Source organism: Hippocampus guttulatus, chromosome 14 (assembly GCF_054856545.1).
Source record: "Hippocampus guttulatus isolate MCC_2025c chromosome 14, RoL_Hgut_1.0, whole genome shotgun sequence".
Taxonomy (NCBI): Eukaryota; Metazoa; Chordata; class Actinopteri; order Syngnathiformes; family Syngnathidae; genus Hippocampus; species Hippocampus guttulatus.
In genome coordinates, this window is record NC_141274.1 from 16,957,757 (window position 1) to 16,977,869 (window position 20,113).

At 41.7% G+C, this 20,113-nt stretch overlaps 1 protein-coding gene across 2 annotated transcripts in view; it reads left to right on the forward strand.

Annotated features, from left to right (window-relative positions):
• rock1 (Rho-associated, coiled-coil containing protein kinase 1) overlaps positions 1-19,988 on the forward strand; it is a 53,865-nt gene extending 33,877 nt beyond the window's left edge. Inside the window, exons 7-33 of one of the 2 annotated variants that reach the window (XM_086128817.1) lie at positions 11-155; positions 235-373; positions 814-905; positions 1,650-1,809; positions 1,911-1,986; positions 2,056-2,144; positions 4,558-4,606; positions 4,736-4,871; positions 4,954-5,045; positions 5,688-5,934; positions 6,021-6,127; positions 6,652-6,802; positions 7,484-7,644; positions 7,726-7,910; positions 8,486-8,555; positions 8,648-8,751; positions 8,846-9,011; positions 9,084-9,177; positions 10,172-10,260; positions 10,742-10,933; positions 11,018-11,183; positions 14,496-14,566; positions 14,646-14,734; positions 14,817-14,895; positions 15,687-15,945; positions 16,020-16,227; positions 17,153-19,988. In XM_086128817.1, coding sequence (XP_085984943.1) covers positions 11-155; positions 235-373; positions 814-905; positions 1,650-1,809; positions 1,911-1,986; positions 2,056-2,144; positions 4,558-4,606; positions 4,736-4,871; positions 4,954-5,045; positions 5,688-5,934; positions 6,021-6,127; positions 6,652-6,802; positions 7,484-7,644; positions 7,726-7,910; positions 8,486-8,555; positions 8,648-8,751; positions 8,846-9,011; positions 9,084-9,177; positions 10,172-10,260; positions 10,742-10,933; positions 11,018-11,183; positions 14,496-14,566; positions 14,646-14,734; positions 14,817-14,895; positions 15,687-15,945; positions 16,020-16,227; positions 17,153-17,204 — 3,468 coding nt within the window. In that variant the 3' untranslated portion in view covers positions 17,205-19,988. The remainder of the gene's footprint in view (positions 1-10; positions 156-234; positions 374-813; positions 906-1,649; positions 1,810-1,910; positions 1,987-2,055; positions 2,145-4,557; positions 4,607-4,735; positions 4,872-4,953; positions 5,046-5,687; positions 5,935-6,020; positions 6,128-6,651; positions 6,803-7,483; positions 7,645-7,725; positions 7,911-8,485; positions 8,556-8,647; positions 8,752-8,845; positions 9,012-9,083; positions 9,178-10,171; positions 10,261-10,741; positions 10,934-11,017; positions 11,184-14,495; positions 14,567-14,645; positions 14,735-14,816; positions 14,896-15,686; positions 15,946-16,019; positions 16,228-17,152) is intronic. The other variant, XM_086128818.1, reaches the window with a different exon arrangement.
• Positions 19,989-20,113: the final 125 nt, after the last annotated feature.

The window sequence follows — 20,113 nt, forward strand, 5'->3', positions numbered from 1 at the left end:
GGTCTTTTAGGATGGTATGGTACGATGCGACACGGCGGTAGGAACACCAGACTACATTTCGCCTGAGGTACTGAAATCCCAAGGAGGAGATGGCTACTATGGCAGGGAGTGCGATTGGTGGTCGGTGGGAGTGTTCCTGTATGAAATGCTAGTTGGTGAGTCACTGTGATGGCCCAGTGCCGCCAAGAAGAATATACCCATAGCATTTTTTAATTTACCAATTTGCTCTTTCAGGCGACACGCCATTTTACGCAGACTCTCTGGTCGGCACCTACAGCAAAATAATGAACCACAAAAATGCGCTGACCTTCCCCGATGACAGCGACATCTCCAATGATGCCAAGAACCTCATTTGTGCCTTCCTGACGGACAGGTACTGTCTCAGTGCACCCAGGAGCGGGACCCAGTTCTGAGACAATTAGGCACACATCCCTCCCCGTTTCCGTTCATGGAATACATAAAAAATCCACTCGGACAACCGCCCAATTTCAAATTTCAACACTGACAATATAGAAAGCAATAATACACAAACCAAAGGGTTGAGTTGACCTGAGATGTCTCTTCCCACCGTTGATTTTAATAACGGTAATCTCTGTATTTCTTACATGCCATGGGAAACTATTTTGCTCGTTAGTTTTGGAAACGTTTTAAACATTTATGGCATTTTGTCAAGATACAGGATTCCAGGCATTTGTTTGTTATTCACACTACCATGACTGTAGCAATTGAGGCCAAAAGATGTCAATGGTATTACTTGAATCGTGCTCTGTAAATCTAGCCTAAGGTCTAACTGGGACCGAACAATGTCAACAGGGAGGTCCGCCTAGGCCGGAACGGTGTGGATGAGATCAAGAGGCACCCTTTCTTCAAGAATGATCAGTGGACGTGGGAGAACATCAGAGACAGTAAGGACTATCATTACCACTTATAACGTACAGTCGGTCTTCAGACTGATTGATCATTGACAGCGCACAGGCCAATAAAGGGCAGACAAAACATTAACTGACACCAGAGCAGGCGGAGATTCAAACTGTAGCAAATCCTGCAGCTGTAGTGCACTCTGAACTGGGTTTATATTTAATTCTTGACTCGGCTAAAGTCAGCACTTTGCCGCAACTTTTCCGAAAGGCTTCGCTCCCCGCCGGAGGATTTAAAAAAAAAACATTTTTTTAAGATTGAGATTTATGAACCAGGACCGAAGGGTTGCAAAATTCAAACAAACATTTACCTATTGTGTCTGAGCTCTTGGGGTGTATATAAAAAAAAAAATATTGTTCTTGGCCTTGGTCTTGTTCTGTTCACATAACGGGTACAATGTTAACAAAAAGAAAAAAACTAGTGCTGTAGAACTAATTGACTGTTTAAATGAAGCAAACTATTAGCTTCAAATTCTCAAATAAATTAAATATTTTCAAAGAAATGTGAAGAAAAAAAGGAATAATAAACAACTTTAAATATTTTCTTTGTATTAAAGTGCAACATTGTTGTTTTCACAACTGAACTATACAGCTTAGTGCAACAGCTTTAATTATTATAGTGTGGAAACTCTGTACGCCTCCGTACTGTACTGAATGTACCTTGTACATCGAACGTTAGCTTACTTGAGACAAACAGCAAAAGAAAGAGTCCTGAATCTTCTGTCTTTTTAGCGGCTGCCCCAGTGGTGCCTGAGCTGAGCAGTGATGTTGACACCAGTAACTTTGATGACATAGAAGAGGACCGTGGCGAAGAAGAGACTTTTCCAATACCAAAGGCCTTTGTGGGCAACCAGCTGCCCTTTGTAGGCTTCACTTACTACAGCAATCAGCAGTAAGTCCTCCAGAGGCTTCTTACTTTACATGTATTACAAATATGGTGCATCAGGACAAGCATTAACTTGTATTAATTGCGGAATGTGTTTTGCTTTGAAGTCCTCTGCGCAGCTCCACTTCTGCCTCAAAGGCAAGTGACAAACGTAGCAGCTCCACAAAGGAGGACAAAAGTCATGTAAGTTGCGCAGATATGCTTGTATGTACTCCATCTCCAACATTCTATGACGTGTATTTATCCGTTTAGTTGGAGAACCTGCAGAAAAGAGTCTACCAGCTGGAAGAGCAGCTCCACAGTGAGATGCAGCTGAAGGATGAGTTGGAGCAAAAATGCAGGTGAGTCTCAATGGTTTTTGCCCAGGTTACACACAACTACAGTGGCACCTTGACTTAGGAGTACCCCACTTGGTTTATTTAAATAAATAAAAAAATGGTATTGCGGGTTACGGGAAAGCTTGAATAGGCGTCCCTCAAATAAAGTGAAAATAAAAAGGAGCCACAGTCAAAAATGTACGTTCAGCCCTTCATTGAGCGGGACAAAGTTGCACACACATACAAAATGGAGACATTCGCAAGGAGCAATGAACAGACGCACTAAACTAAGTGCATGCTAACTGGGGCAACATGACTGACTCCAGCTTCTGACATCACTCACCATGCCAAAAATGTATTTACAGTCATACCTCGGTTTTCGCCCATAATCCGTTCCAGAAGGCTGTTCGAAAAGCGATTTGTTCGAAATCCGAAACTATTTTATTAGCCCATGATTTGGGGCTAATACACTATGCAGAAATAACATAAAAACAGTCAGATTTGCGTAAATCACAACAAACACGCCTGCTCACAATGAACGCTACACGAGGAAGCGTCACTTCCTCACGAGGAAGCGTCACTTCCTCACGAGGATGCGTCACTTCCTCGTGTAAGCAAGCTGAGAGGAGTCAAGTGGCGTATTCGGGTTTACTCAGTTTGGTCGAAAAACGGTTTTCGGTCGTAATCCAAGGCCTGAAAATCTCGAATTTTCTGGTCGAAAACCGATTTGGTCGAGAACAGAGATGTTCAAAAACCGAGGTTTGACTGTATAAAAAATTCATAATAGTAATAATAATCATATGTCACAATAATATTGTATGTAATATTTATAAAACAAGTGTTAGGTTCAGAAAACAGTTGTTTGAGTGGCCAAAAGAAAAGAATATAGGACACGATACAGTTTTTCGTCTCGCAATGCGGATGAATTTCATGCAGGTGTCAATGAGCCTTCTTGTTGTTAGCACTTCGAATGCCATTTTCTCAACCAGATTTGCAAAAAAGCTTGGTGTGATAATCAAATAATAACTCGGGCGGCCCCGTAGTCGAGTGGTTAGCACCTCGACTTCACAGTGCAGAGGTATTCAATTCCAGGTTCAATTCCAGCTCTGGCCTTCCTGTGTGGAGTTTGCATGTTCTCCCCGTGCTTGCGTGGGTTTTCTGTCGGTCCTCCGATTTCCTCCCACATTCCAAAAAACATGAATGGCAGGCTGATTGAACACTCCAAATTGTCCCTAGGTGTGAGTGTGAGTGTGAAGGGTTGTTCGTGTCTGTGTGCCCTGTGATTGGCTGGCAACCAGGTCAGGGTGTCCCCCGCCTACTGCCCGAAGACAGCTGGGATAGACTCCAGCACCCCCCGTGAACCTAGTGAGGATAAAGCGGTTCGGAAAATGAATGAATGAATGTTTTTGAAAACATTTGATTCAAAGTATTATATATGTCATGGATGTGATCCTGTACGAAAAGACCTCAAACTATATGAGTTAATGGATGGAATCATCTTTAATGATTTGCAACTAACAATGCTGCCGATACAATGTGCGGGACGACCGACAATGCAACAGAATTACTTAGCAATGACAATGTAGGACACCGACACACTATAATGTGTGCTATCAGTGCTAGCGGGAATGCATGAACCAAGTAGGTACTGGTAATCCCATCCTGCGCAATTTACAGCACAGCATCGAATTGCAAACAATAACGCTAGGCTAATAACCATAACCTATACGGCTTACCATTCTTCCCATCCTGATGGGTCTCATCTCCACTCCGTGTCCGGACATCCGGGCACAACATTTTCCAAATCCTGAGCATCTGACCCGTACATGTATGTTCCAACATAAATATTGCCAACAACCTCTTCCTCCAACTCTTCAAAGACATGGATCCATTCAGGTTTGAAAAATTTGCTATTTGAATCACTTACTCGGACTGGCTTTGTACACTTTCCAGATTGAGCTGCGCCATTGTTCTTGTATTCACATCCCACTTGAAAGTTTGTTGTTCTCAAGAGTGTCACTTCGGGAAAACGATTACTTTGTCAAAATAACAAAAGAGAGAATATTTTCATGCTTTATTTATTGTATTTTGTCTAATTACTTTACTGGTGACATAAAAATATTTCATTTGGGATTTTCTGAAATTACTTAACTGTTGGCCTTCATTTTCAAAAATGAAAATGAAGAAAAATGGATACAATAGAATTTGAGTTCAAAGGTTCCTATGTTGTTTTGTAGCATGTTTGTGTGATGTTTCTTGTTTACGTTCCATTGTTAACTCTGTGATAACACTGGTGATCATTTTCGTCTTGGTAATCATATAATTTCATACCGTTTGATTGCACGTTGTGTCAATGGTTTCATCAAAAATTTAATCAACTGCCAATTTAGTCATGATTAATTTGACGATGAATTCTGCTCTCTGCTCTCTTCACCAGGACCACAAACACCAAGATTGAAAAGATCATGAAAGAACTGGATGAGGAGGTTAAAGTTTGCTATTTTGCCCATTCTCATGCATTTCATCACCACGCTATTTAAAAAAAAAATAAAAAAATACTTTCACCTTCTTGGATTTGTCCTGCCTTCCATAATCATGCTTTTTGTCTTCCACAGGCCAACTTGAGGAAGAGTGTGGAGGCGAGTATGTCCCTGCTTGAGAAGGATAAGATTATGCTGCAGCATAGATTTACAGAGTCCCAAAGGAAAGCCGACCAGGAGGCAGAGAAGAGACGCAATTTGGAGAATGAGGGTGAGGACAACCCCCCAAACAGTGCTGTTGTGATGTCATGGATAATATCTTGGGATTTCACATGACATCGTATTCCTCGCAGTGTCGACTCTGAAGGAGCAACTTGAAGACATGAGGAAGATTAGCCAGAACTCGCAGGCCTCAAACGACAAGATTGCCCAGCTTCAGAGTCAGGTAACATGCCGCCAAAAAATGAGTAGTTGCTGATACCATTCAGTTCATATATGGTACCATTGACATACGGTCATTTGCACCCATTTGAGCTCTCTTCCGAACCAAAACCACAACCCTGATCCGAACTGTCTGTCAGTCAGATGAAATAAATGGTGCAGTTTCACCACATTATAAGAAAGACATGAAAGAATTTTGTTTGGAGCCGATTCGACCTCGGGGCAGCACCTTACCATGGTACATAGGAATTACAGCCTTAGGTTGTGAGTTCCGTGTGTAGAACTGAAGATTATTTTACAGTACTGTATGTGGAGATGGCGTTCTGGTAGATGTGATCGCTGCGCAATGTTGTGTGCATCCATGGTTATGTTTTGGGGCGCTAGGTGACATGTTTTCCTCTCGTTCCTCTTCGTTTCTTGTCGCTTTGCTGCATTTTCCCAAGATAAAAAAAGGAATATCCAGTTTAACTATACATGTACCAGTAGTGTTTAATGTCCAAAAGTTTGTTTGCACAAAATATAGTGTCCTCCCATCTGTAGCTGTGTAACTAAATGCGCATATTGCTCTTTGCGGAAATGGAGTACATGTGTGTGCAAACAATTAAAAAAAAAAACGATTGAATTTTGTTGTTCCCTTTGGTCCTAGCTGGAGGAGGCTAACGACCTCCTGCGTGCCGAGTCAGACACGGCGGCGAGGCTGCGGAAGAATCACACAGAGGTGGCCAAGTCCATGAGTCAGCTGGAAAGCTTGAACCGCGAGCTGCAGGAGAGGAGCCGCGCCGCCGACGGCGAGAAGGCCCAGTTGGAGAAGGAACTCCTGCTACTCCAAAGCACCTTGGACTCGGAGAGGAGGAACTACAGCCAAGACTCGGAGGAGATCCGTGAGCTGCAGGGTAACCCGCTGAAGCCGCCAATTGTGATCGCAAACATGCTTCCTTACGGTAACTTAATATTTTGTTTTATTTTGTTACCCTCCTAGCGAGGATGCTGGGGTTGCAGGAGGACAACAAAAACTTGAAGCTCACTGTCTCCAAAGTGGAGACGGAGCGCAAACAGGCCCAGGAGAGAACCAATAACTTGGAGAAGGTACACTACCACAACATATTGGGGTCTTTTTTTTAAACAAAATAATACAGTCTAGTAAGGATTAATTGCAAGAAACACATACGTTGATGCACGAGGAACCTGTTTTAGGACATGCTCAGACTCCTCACTTTAATTCATCCAATAGACATTTAACATAACTAGGTAGATGCCGCTGCTTTGGTTATCAGTGGAGTTGAAATGGACTCAACAGTTAAGTCTTCATCTAACTCTGTTCATATGTAAATAGTGCAATTAAATTGAGGCAACTCTAATTACGGTTCATTTTTTTTTTATTTAAGTGAGGATTTTTTTTTCTTGTCTTAGATGAGTATTTAGGACACTACTACACCACATTGCCGAATGATCATTTCTACTGAAACATTAATTGTCAAAGATATCCCCGCTTACATATAATGTAAGCTCGACCACTCAGTCATTACTGCAGTAGCTAAAATCGGAAGGAACGATGGCTTTGGTTTTGAAGTTCAGTCCCGAAGATTGTCCTGTGTCCCTAAACCACTCAGGATAAGAACAACCTAGAGATAGACCTGAACTACAAACTGAAGACCCTGCAACAGCGACTGGAGCAGGAGCAGACTGAACACCGGGTGACACGTGCACAACTGACTGACAAATATGAGTCCATCGAGGAGGCCAAATCGGCCGCTATGAACGGTATGTCACAGTGCCTCGTTGTCTCTATCAGCTACCGCACATACTGAATTAACATTTTAGCCTGTGTGTGCTTACTGCTTTGATAATGTGTGGTGTAGATGGGTTAATCAACAACAACAAAGACGAGTAGAGGCAGGAATAGAAGCTCGGCTAGGTGTCAGCTTGTTTGGGAATTGTTTTGTGTTTGCAAAGTCTCCTTGTCATTTTTATTGTGGTGAATTAATTGTGAAATGTATTAGACCAGTTTCTTATGTCCATTAAGAAGAGAAGCTTTCGGTTGCTTTATAATTGTTTCAGGACACCATCATATACTCAGTGGGTCAGCCCAACTTGGTGTACTGTTGAACACACACACACACACACACACACACACACACACAAACACACACACACACACACACACGTGGATTTGTGTAAATGTTGAGGTGATGTAGTGTTTAAAATTGTCAACCATGACTGTTTTATCTGCGTATTGAGAAAGAAAAATGCCTCTTCACACTCCCCATAACACCAGATAATTGCTAAGGATAATCTTACAGAGAACTCCAAACGTCAAGCCTTTGCTAAATTTGATTGCAAATCAGAGAAAAAAAAAGACTCAAATTAATCCGGATTTTTGCAATGTGTATACCACGCTTCTCTGTCCGTATTTCTAATGGTGTAAATGTGCTTCCACCCCAGCTGTTCAGGTGAAGATGTCGGAGGAGAACGGGGCGAGGATGCGAGCGGAGAGCCGGGTGGTGGAGGTGGAGAAGCAGTGCTCCATGCTGGAGTTTGACCTCAAGCAGTCGGTGCAGAAAATGGAGCAGCTGATGAAGCAGAAGGAAAGGCTAGAGGATGATGTGAGTGAACGCTTTCCAGAGTGATGCAATTAGTTACGACATCCTTTTTTGAAACATTCACCTGCTTTCCTGGCGGTTCAGGTGAAGAATCTACGGATACAGGCGGAACAGGAATCGAGCAAGCGTGTGCTGGCTCAGAATGAGCTGAAGAGCCGGCTACAGGAGGTAGATCGACTGCGCTGTTCTGAGAAGCAGCTCAAGCAGGAGATCAACACGGCGCTGGAGAGTAAACGCTCTTTGGAGTTTCAACTTGCGCAGCTGACAAAGTGAGTCCCCCTGAAACAACATGGGAGAATAAAGTTTAGTGGTGGAGATAATAATGGCTATCCATTTTCTATGGCTCGTGTTGTCATTAGATTATTTTGAGCCTGTCCTACTTGATTGAGTGTGCCGGGCACCAGCCACTCATATTGCACATACAGACAGACAAGCATTCACACCCGACATTCAAACCCAGGCAATCATGAGGAGAACTCCACGTAAGAGGATCGCAGCTGAGATTCGAACCTAAGCACCGTAAGGCAAATGTGCAAACCACCATCCTGCCGCAATGGATCGTGTTGTAGTTTGTCATTTTCTCATTTGCTGCCCTCGCCGTAATGAGCTTTGCAAGTCAAGCTGCCATTCCCAAATAAGTGCTATTATTTCGGCTTATAGTGCAACTGCGCCAAAGCTGATCTGCGACAGTGTTCACTGGGATTAGACTTTAATCTGAGTGCGATTACTTGATTGCTAATCCCTTAGCTGCCTGTTGATGACAGCCGTATTTTGCTCGTGGAGCTCACAAATTGGCCCCAATGCGGGACCACTGATTAAAAAATGCTTTGGTTGTGTTTAACAGGCAATACAGAGGCAATGAAGGACAGATGAGGGAACTTCAGGACCAGCTCGAGGCCGAACAGTATTTTTCTGTGAGTATCAGATCACTCTGAGCTCCTGGTACATAGATTGTGGGAGTGGGGGGAGTACCCCAGACTGATATAATTCTGCCCTTCCCCTGCAGACGCTTTACAAAACTCAGGTCAAAGAGCTCAAGGAGGAAATAGAAGAAAGGAACCGGCAGGTCCAAGAAGCTCATAAAAAGGTGCAGGAGCTGTGCAGTGAAAGGTAAGTGAGCGTGCGTCACATATCGCCAAGGCCTGCGGTCGCATGTAAAAATCTCATTAAAAGGTTCAATTGCTTTATTTCCCTCCACACAAAGGGAGTCCCTGTCTGCCCAGTTGGATCTGACAGTGACAAAGGCGGAGTCGGAGCAGCTGGCGCGAGCGCTGCAGGAGGAGCAGTACTTTGAGCTCAGCCAAGAAAGCAAAAAGACCGTCACGAGACACAAGCAGGAACTCGTCGATAAGGAGGCCACGATTGCACGAGTAAGCAAACCACAATATTAGTTTACCTTGTGTTTTGTAGGATGCGGTATGGATGATGTTGTTTCTCTGCAGCTTGAGGAGTCCTGTAAAACTCTGACCAAAGATGTGGAGGGTCTCGCCAAAGACAAGGCAGAGTTGAGCGAGAAGCTCAGCACTCAGGAGGAAGGTATTTATTATTATTTTTTCTATCACATACAGGGTGTTATCGATTCTTTAAAATGTCTTAAAGGAGAGATGATGCATTTCTATAATTTAAAACGGATCCCATCCATGTGTATGATTAAATCTCTCCGACATTCTTGGGTCAAAATACACAAAGTATTGTGAATTCTAACATGCGTAGAATTCACTTTTGACATTGGTTGAAATCAAAGGCGTTTTGAATTGAGCTTCTGTGCCAAATTAGCGACAAATTTGACTTTTAGACCTTTAGATGGAATGGCTAGTGTGTGATGCCGCCACTGGCTAATTTAACCATATGCGCAAGATTTACATGGTTCTTTAATTTCACATTTCATGGTTAGGCAGACTCACAAAAGACCCAACTATCAGCATACAAGTAAATGAAACATCAATTTTCTATCATTTCTTCAGATTTTGTTCCCTTTAAATTAGCTTTTTGTCGCTCAGTTTGCAAACATCACAAGAGCCGTGATTGGTTGTCACGTGATATCATTTTCAGACGAGAACAAGTGGAAGAATGTGCTTTAAAGGTGTTAATTGTACATGGAATAGAATGAAGTCATCAAATTCTTTTAGAGATAAACGACTAACATTATAATGCTGAAAATGGAATAAAGTTGCATAGTATCCCTTTTAAAAATGACACAAAATCCTTCAAGCTGGTCTTTAAAATGACACCTTTGTGCCTAGCTCATTTGACACACAATCACTCATGACTGATAAGGTGATTTTAGGTCATTTCGTTACTGTTTTGTACAAAGTATCCAAAATAAGAACATAACTCAACTTCTAGTGCGTTAATATTGTGAATGAGAGGACTAAAGTTGAGCAATGTGGACCCTATAAGAGCTGTCATTTTGCCGTTTTTTTTTTCAACTTTGATGTGTTGTTACTCAATGTATGCAATGTATTGACAATGCTCCTGGCCTCTTGAGAATTACAAATAAACATACATGTGCGGTCCGCTATGCTTTCAGAGTATGCCGCTCAGAAGGAGGAGATTACAAATGCAATCAAGGCCAACTATGAGAAGGTCCTCCACACAGAGCGTACGCTGAAGACGCAGGTAAGCATGCATCTTTTTTTTTTTTTTTTTTTTTTTTTTTTTTTTTGAGGGTGGGTGCACATGAAGCAAGAGCCATGACGTTTCATTCAAACTGTGGTGAAAGACTTGTGGAACCCTCTATCCAACACTCAGCGCAACCAGTTGCCCCTCTATTTGTGATTCGGAGATTCATGTCCCTCCCAAAACCACAGATCGGCCAAATTCGGCGTTGACTGAACACACGTAAGGATTTGCGATCAGAAATATCGAGTAGGTTTAACATTCCCGATTGTTGGCCTGGACCGTTTTCCACATAGATTAGGGAGAGGGGGGAAAATCACTCAAGACACACATTGGTCGCTGAGTATAATTTCTGAAATTGGGCCTTTGATCAGGAGGATTGGGAAAAGGCTCAAGTTGTCAGTGCGTGTGTACCTGTCCGTAATGTTAACACAATTATTTGGACATTCCCAACCTGTTTTCCTGTCTCATAATCCATCAGGCGGTGAACAAGCTGGCAGAGATCATGAACCGCAAGGACATGAAGCTAGACCAGAAAAAGAAGGGCAGCACAGCCGACCTGCGTAAGAAGGAGAAGGAGAACCGCAAGCTGCAGCTGGAGCTCAACCAGGAGAAGGAGAAGTTCAACCACATGGCCATCAAGTATCAGAAGGAGCTGAGTGAGATGCAGGCAGTCAGTTCACGATTTCATTGTATTATTCTCTTGGAGACAGGAAATGATATTATTAAAGTGCGCCGTCACTCTCCTCCCCCGCAGCAACTGGCCGAGGAGTGCACGTACCGCAACGAGCTACAGATGCAGCTGGATAGCAAGGAGAGCGACATCGAGCAGCTGCGCGAGAAGCTGAACGACCTGCAGCAGCGCATGGACAACTCCAGCATCACAAGCTTGCTGACGGACGATACGGACAGCAACATTGTGGGTAAGTATGCGTGCGGGTAAGCCAGTTGGAAGGCTCTACCGTGAAGCACTGAAGCCAAGTACAAAACTCCATTGCTGTTTGTTTGTTTGTTTGTTTTTGTGGGAAGTGTGGATCTTTGAATATGACCAAACCTTTCAAAGGCCAGGGCCAAACCCCAATCAGCAATTCCAAAAAACAAAGAAAAATTATACAAGGCAAGGCAAAATCTATATTTTGCTTTTTCTTTGGATTTCTGAACCCATTATCATTTCACAAGTTTATCAGCTGTGATAAATGAAAGAGCAAACGGTGAACAACGGCTAGAACTAAAACAGGAATTCATCAAAGGTTAGGTTTACTTTATTCACATTATTGGTTTTCGTTTTTTGCATACTTGTATAAATTCTTGTGGCCCATAGTATGTTCCGTTTTATGCTGAACAAAATAATTTCCTTAATGTGAATTTTAAAAAATGAATATGAAGTAGCACGCTGGTCTACCACACGAAAAAGCTAAAGTTTGTACAAGGGTCATTCAATTGGTATAAGGACTTTTAATACAGATTGAAGCTTCCTTTTTTGTTTTTGTTTTTTCCTTTCACCGTGGTCTCCCAGCACTGTCACACACTTTTCCCATCTGTGCACAAGCTTCTCCATTCCCTCAAAGTAAAAATCTTTGGACTGATGTCTCAGCCAGTCGCTCACAACACTTGATTTCATCGTCACTTTCAAACTTGGTGCCTCTCATGAATGCTTTTAAGGGACAAAACCGGTGAAAGTCTGAAGGGGGCAAGTTCTGGGCTGGAAGGGGGATGAGGCAGTAGTTCCATGTCCCGCTCATTGATGGTCTGCGCCGTTTGGGCTGCTGTGTTAGGCCTTGCGTTAACATGATGCAAGATGACTCCTTCTGACTGATGGCCCCTGCGTTTGTTCTTTGTCTTGGTTTTATTGTTCTTGTTTTGGTTGTAAAGTGTCCTTGAGTGTCTTGAAAGGCGCTTATAAATGAAATGTATTGTTATTTCTTGACTTGATTCAGCATTTCACGGTATTTGGCACAAAGTTTGAAAGTGACGATGATGTCAAAAGTGTTGTGAGCGACTGGCTGAGGCATCAGTCAAACGATTTTCACACTGAGGGAATATGGAAGCTTGTGCACAGATGGGAAACGCGTGTGACAGTGCTGGGAGACTACATTGAAAAAAAGTAAGCTTCTATTTGTATTTGAAGTCGTTATACTGAAAAATTCACCTTATTTATTGAATGACCCTCATAGTTTATCTTCTAGATGCTCATTGAATTTGGGTCTCAATTTACTGAAATCACGTGTGAACTTCGTCTGCATTCGACTATTTATTAGTCATGTTGTGTGTAAATGAAGGTATCTCTGTTTATCAAGCAGTGGGCTTAGATTGGATAAAAATAAATGACAAGTTCTCTACGCGTTTACTTTTCCAGTATGGTGTTCTTTCCACCAGTGTAATGAGCGACGACAGATTCCGTCTCAGTTTTCCTTGAAATGATGCCTGTGGTTAAATCCCTCTCTCTCCATTTCCCCTTCACGTCTAGTCCGCGCTCTTCCTCTCTTTGTAACTTCTATTCCTTTCCCTCTGTGAGTAACCGAGCGGACGAGCTCCCCCTCTTGCCTGGCCTGTACGTGCTGCAGCTGCTGTTCTGTTGTGGTGCTCTTTCGTTGGTTTCCTTTTTAGTACTCTTTAGAAACCTTTGAATTGAATACTGAATGACGAGAAAAATGTTTCTGAGTAGGCTTCAAGGTGAAGTCAACCCCAACATTTTCTTGACAATTTTCTGTTTTGTGCATCTCCACTGGTGTAAACGCCACGTTCTGATGAATATTGCATTTGTGGGATATGAGTCAAGCAGTAAAATCCAGCCCTTTTGGTCCATCTCAGGGGGCGGCCAGTTTGCCAGTTGCTGTCAACTGAAAATGACATCACAGTTGCTCAGGGCACAGGTAACGAGCAATCATGCCTCAGCTTCAGAAAAGAGGTGAGCCGTGATTGGTTGTTACCTGAGACCTGAACAACTGTGATGTCATTTTCAGTCAACGGAAGCAACAAAATGGCCGCCCCTTGAGAGACGAAAACGGGTGGATTTGACTGCTTAACTGATATTCCACAAAAGCAATATTCACCAGAATGCCGTGTTAGACTTGCGGAGGCGTATGGAACATATTACTGTCAACAAAAATTGGCGGTTGACTTCCCCTTTTAAAGTAAGTTGGATGGTTCCGATATGTGATGATCACCCAGATTTTCAAATCCAGCACGCTGGCTCATGAGCCTTCAGGGTTTTTTGTTTTGTTTTGTTTTTTTATTTAATTTTAAAAATAAAAAGCACTGTTTTATTCAAGCACTTAACACTTTGGTTTTCATTGGCATGCTGAAACAGAAATGTTACTTGATCTGGAAGAGTTCCCCCACATATAATACACCTCACAATTTCGGATGGATTTACAGTGCAGGTCCACCTGCCCAATTCCCACTTACCGTTAATGGCACTGGTATCCGATGTTTTTTTCTTTATACTATTTCTGTGTACATTTCTAGTGACATACAACCAATCATGTGCATCAACCTGTGTGTGCAAACACCCAATTGCACATGAGCACTTCCACAAATATAGTGAAGACATGGAAGTAGACCACACTCCATAAATAAGAAAATGTTAAATGTTGCACAGCATTTAGTTGACCTGAGTTGACTCTTTTTCCCCGCATTGATTTAAATGAGGCTAACATCCACTTCAGTGACCACTGTTTGCAATTTTTTTCCTTATTTAATGAGGAACACACATCTAATGGTCCATAGTTAGACCATATTTGTTCTTTTGGTATAGTTTTATGGCTCTCGAGGAACCGTAGTTCCCTACCCCTCCTTTAGAGCAAACCATCTTATTTGTGTAGCTTAAACCATGCAGTGTAAATCCAGCCTCAGTCCTGTTGGTTTCCTCTTCCTTTGCAGTTTGTGACTTTTCATCTGCATGCCCTGTCTTATGCTCATTTATGTTTCCAATTCACAGCCTGAGCAATCCAGCAAGTCAACGGAAATCGTGTACTAATGACAACTGTAGCCACTGTAGCATTTGTCCTACGACATGCTGTATTTCGTAACGTGCCGATTGTCTTCTCTTGCATGGGGTATCTTAACTCCTCTCTTGTTACCGCCTAAAATGGGGAAAAGCTAAAGCTGGCATTTAATTAACCTTTTTTTTTTATTCTTCCACCCAACTTAAGTTTTGCATGGCCCGCTTCAACGCCGCCTCTTAATCCGTACGTTTGGCGTGTAACTTTCTTCCATGTGCGCTCCTTTTACAGAATCCAGACTGGAGGGCTGGTTGTCTATTCCTAACCGCACAAATATCAAGCGATACGGATGGAAGAAGCAGGTATTTGCACTCGCGCCACCTCCAAGAAGTCATTCCCCGTCTTGGGCCGTCTCATTGCCTTGTCACTGTTGTGTTGCAGTATGTTGTGGTGAGCAGCAAGAAGATTTTGTTTTACAATGATGAGCAAGATAAGGAGCAGTCCAACCCTTCCATGGTACTAGATATCGAGTGAGTCACTTTGAGAGTAACCAAACATATGTAGAAAGTTAACAGTGGTCTGGAGTTCTGATAGTTGGCTGTCTCCCTGCAGCAAACTTTTTCACGTGAGACCAGTGACACAAGGAGACGTGTACCGGGCCGAGACTGAAGAGATTCCAAGAATATTCCAAGTGAGAGGAGCCCTTTCCTTTAATTTTTTTCCCCTATTTTTTCCCAGCCTTCGTCGTCCGTCTTTTTTTGTTTTGTTTTTTTCTTTTTTTAATCAATTTGCATGAAGTTATTTTTGTCAATGAGGTGATGATTATTTATTCCTGATTTTGCAAAATCTATTTGAATTGAGACTATATTTTATTGAATTATTGTATTTATATGTTTTAACATTTTAAAATATATTGTTTTCTGATATAATTATATTTTTACTTTGATATAGTTTAATATCATATTCATTGTGTGTTGTTATCATCAATCAGGTTCCCCATTTTAGGGGTGGACACAGTCTGACTCACGGGCCACTTGTGATCTACTCTGTTCTTGAATTTGTTTTTCCCTAATGTTGGCTAGTTAAAAAATACTTATTTTCTTGCATTAAGTAATGTTATTAATTTATTTCTTGCAAATATTGAACTAAAAATGTCATTAAAATAATAGATTTTTACAAGGCGTCCCATAAGTCTCCATACATTCTGCACATATATGGTTCTAACAATTATTTCTTGATATTTCAGATCACCCATTTGAATAAAAAGTAATTGAAATCATCCATACAAAGCATATTATGTAAATAAAAATGGTATATGACAAGAGACGTTTATTTTTCCAATGTCTGGAGACTTAAGGAACACCTGTATATACTTTTCACAAATACGTAAGATTATTTTGTGACGTAATTACAATCCCTAAAATAATAAAGAAAAAAAAAGAATTATTTATACAACCATTTTTCATATACCTCTGCTTTCAGATTCTGTACGCCAACGAGGGCGAGTGCCGGAAAGAGGCCGACATGGAGACGGTCCCTCAGGGTGACAGGAACTGCCTGCCACACAAAGGCCATGAGTTCATCCCCACCCTGTACCACTTCCCCTCCAACTGCGAGGCGTGTTCCAAGCCGCTGTGGCACGTCTTCAAGCCGCCGCCGGCGCTCGAGTGCCGTCGATGTCACGTCAAGTGCCACAAGGACCACCTGGACAAGAAGGAGGATGTCATCGCTCCTTGCAAAGGTAAAGTCGCGGGTGTACCGCAAACATTTCATGGTTGGTTCCAGGGTAAACGCAACTCTTTTTGGGTTTTGCAGTAAACTACGACGTGACCTCAGCCCGGGACATGCTCTTGTTGGCGCTGACCCAAGATGAGCAGAAGAAGTGGATCGGCCATCTTGTGAAGAAAATCCCTAAAACTCCACCGACCACGTTTTCCAGAGCTTCGCCTCGCTCCATGTCCACTCGGCCTGGACCCAACCAGTCCTTCCGCAAAAACCCTAAAAGCAGTTCGACAAAACTGAGGTAACGGTTGAGCAGTTTTGTTTCGATTAGTCCTCTGAATCCCGAACATGTTCGTGTCCTCCAGCGAGCTCCCAAATGAAATAAACTGTCTTTATTTCTTCATAGTTTGTATGAGCAAGTTAGTAAAAAAAAAAGTGCTGTAAAAAAACTTCAAAATATCACTTTTTAGTAACCACATTTTGGTAAATTCTTTCAAACCTGCCACAAATGTTTATTATTTCAGTAACCATAGTGACCATGTACATTTATTTCCTCAACTGTAGTGTCTGTTAAGGGACGCTGTATTTTCTCTTTATATTCCAGCTTATACGTCAACTTTCCAGATGCCACACATACTATGATAGCTCCTGCCACACATGGTGGTGCCTGTGGCATTTTCGTAATGATAATGAACAATATTGGATGTTATCATTTTCCACCCACAAATAATCCTTTTTGGGTTAAATTTTTTTGCACGCTCTCGTTAAATTCCACCATTGACCTCAGCTTTACGGAAATACTGTGGTACCGCAACACTTGGTATTGATCATCGTAAAGGTTATTACAGCTCCTTGCTGGCACCCGAGTTGTTTTTTTGTTTTTTTTCACGTTGTCTGTTTAAGGCGGTGGCATTTATTTTGGCCATAATTTGACGAATCACGGTATTCACTGGTGTGTAGGTTGCACATTTTGTCAATGTCACAACTTGTAAAAATACAGATTTCTAGTGTACCTTTTTAGCCTTTTATTACTTTTTGTTTTGGGGGTTATTTGAATGGGTTATCCTTTTCAAATCTGCTGCTGTTTGTTCTTACCTACGCATTGAATGTGTGACGAAGCGAGTGTGTGCAACCGCCGTGTCTTTTCCTCTTTGCGTTGGGCTGCGATGAAGTGCTGGAGTCAAGTCACGTGATCTGCTTGCTGTCTGTCTCCTCCTGTGTTGTAGCCGAGCGCAGTCCAACCTCCATGCGGCAGACGCAACATCCAGCACTTGTTGACAGGAGATGCTTCGCGAAAGTGCGGATGTGTGTGTGTGTGTGTGTGTTTTTTTAGTCTATTTATTATTATTATTAACAGACATTTGGTGTTCGCTTTGTTGGTCGGTTGGTTGCGGCCTTGGGCTCACAACTGGGATTCTTCTGCTCTTGACACCAAGGCTGAATTTACACTGGAGGTCCAAGTGTCCGATTCTGATTTAATGCCTGTAACATTTTTTTTTCTTTCGGGAGTCAGCTGGAATTTATCCCGAATGCACCCGGAACTATCCGCCAGCCAATCAAAGGGCGCATAACAACAATAATTCACATTGATGACTATGGACAGTTAGGAGTCGCTGCTTCAATTTGCGCTGATTTTTATACAGTCATACCTCGGTTTTCGACCATAAACCGTTCCAGAAGGCTGTTCGAAAACCGAAACCACACTCTTTAAAAAAAAAATAATAATAAAATCTTTATTGAACATGTCTGCTCAGTAATTGGACACTACACGAGGAAGCGTCACTTCCTCGTGCTAAGGAAGGCGAGAGGAGTCAAGTGGCGCATTCAAGTGCGATCAGTTTGTTTGATAACCGATTTTCGGTCGTCATCAGAGGCAAATTTTTGAAATTTTTGTCGAAAACCGATGTGGTTGAGAACAGAGACGTTCGAAAACCGAGGTTTGACTGTATTTGCATTGTTGAAATAAGGCATGCAAGCAAACGGGAAACGGACTTAGAGGGACTTTAGCGACATCACACAAATGCGACATTCATACCAGTTCATTGATTTTAGAGGAAACGAAGCGGCGACTGAATGTTGCTGACGTATGTCAACGAACATGCATGTAAATGACGATTTAGCAAGTGCGGAAAAACTATCACGTCCGTTTTATTTGTGGAACAAGAAATTCATCTTGTAAAGGCCTATTTATATTCACATTTGGAAGAAGCCAACCTGGCAATATCAGATTCCACGTGTCGTCTCTTTACACTGCCGTGGCAAACATCTGAATTGTGCCACTTGAGAGCAAAAAAAGAGGGATTGGGTCACTTGAGTAATTTGGTGTAAAATCAGCTGCGTGTTAAGTGAGACTAACTGGTGCACATAAAATGTTTTGTTTTTTGGTTTTTAAATTCGCCTATTACAGTGAGACAGAAAAGCTGTTGAAGGGTGTTGCTCTTGTATAGGCTACTAACCACGTTCAAGGGTTGTTGTTTTTTTTTTGTCTCCTTTACTGGACACCTGTCTCTGCTCTTTCTTTGCAGCTAACCGTCTCAACCGTCGGACTTGTTTTTCCCTGGACTATTCTGTACTTTCCCCTCCTTGTTCATCCTCAAACATGGACAAAATGTTGATGGTGATATTATTAAACAAGACGTTATGGACCCGCCGCCCTATCTACTCTGCAGCTCGTCATCACCATGTTGCTACAAGACAAAGGCGTCCTCGGCCCAAAAGCGGGAGGTGACTCATGGAGATTTCTTTTTAGGGGGTTTTGCCGGGGCAGTGTTGAGTTTTCAGGTACTGTCATCCAGGTGTTTCAGATGTGCCATGAGGGCTTGTATCTTCAGGGCTGGAAAAATAGAAGGAAAAAAAATTGCCTGACAAGATCCTTAAATGCAAGCAGACTTCTGTTTCCGTTGGATAAATATGACTGATGCCTTCATCTAATCCTATCTGGCCTTTTTCCCCCCCTTTTTTGAATTCTTATTACTCTCCAAGTCAGTTTATCAGGTTTGGAAATGAGTATTGGGACACGAGTATTAGATGTATTGAGTAAGATCATTTTAAATCTATGCATTATTTTATTATTATTCTAATTATTTTTATTGCTCCAAGCCATGAGGAAACTTCCATTGTAATGGTGTATAGGAGTCCCTCAAACTTCCATCATTTTTTTGGGTTTTTTTTTCTGTTTATTTGGTACAATGTCTCTTGTGATATATATATTTTTCTTGCTTGTATTTTTTTTATAATGTATTGCCTTACATTGATTGATTCCTAGATAAATGGTTCAAAAAGGAAAAACATTAAGTTAACAAATGTAAAACTGCACTGTTTGAATTGTACATTATTTAAAGAAGACTAAACAGGTGTAGCATTTGGCCCACCTAGTGCCTTAATAACCGTTGAATATTGATTTTACTGCCATATCTTTTTTTTTTCTTCCTCCTCCTTCCAAAACCAGACAAATGCTTCCATCTTTCAATTTTTTAATTTTAAATTTTTTTTTTTACTAAATTAAATTGCCATATGTGGTTTTATTGCAACTTTTTTTTGTTTGAGTATGTAGAGGGGTGGGGAACACACATTTGATCCGGCCACAAAACATTTTAACAAACAAATGCTTGTAATATATAATATTAATAAACATTTGTTTGAATGTCATAAATTTATTGAAAGGGTTCCCCACCGCTGATATAAAGTGTATATATTACATCACCTGTTTTTGAATGTGTTGCAATGAAGTTGGCATGTAAAAAAGAATTACAAAAAAGCGCCCCATAATCAACTCATTTGACAAATTTCGGGATCATGTACTTAAACAAAAGCAAAGTGGTCCACATCCTGTTAATCCACCACCATCTGCAATGTAAATAATGAGAGACATGTGCATTAAGGAATTACCTCTGCAATCTTTTTTTCTATATTTTTACCCCCCCCCCCCCCCCCCATTCAGTTGAAAGAAGAAAAAAGCACTGGAACTCTGATATACTCTGGTCTTGGATAATAAGTTGCATGGTTTATTTGCATTGGAGTCCGCACTGATGGATATGTCAATAAACATATCTTTATCATTCACTGGAGACTATTTTCAATGGCGATGAGGCTTATAATTTGCTTTTCTTGTGTGTACAGCATACTTAAAAAAAAACAGACATCCTAATGAAGAGGCCCTGTAGGACTCTGTTTTCCTATCTACAGTT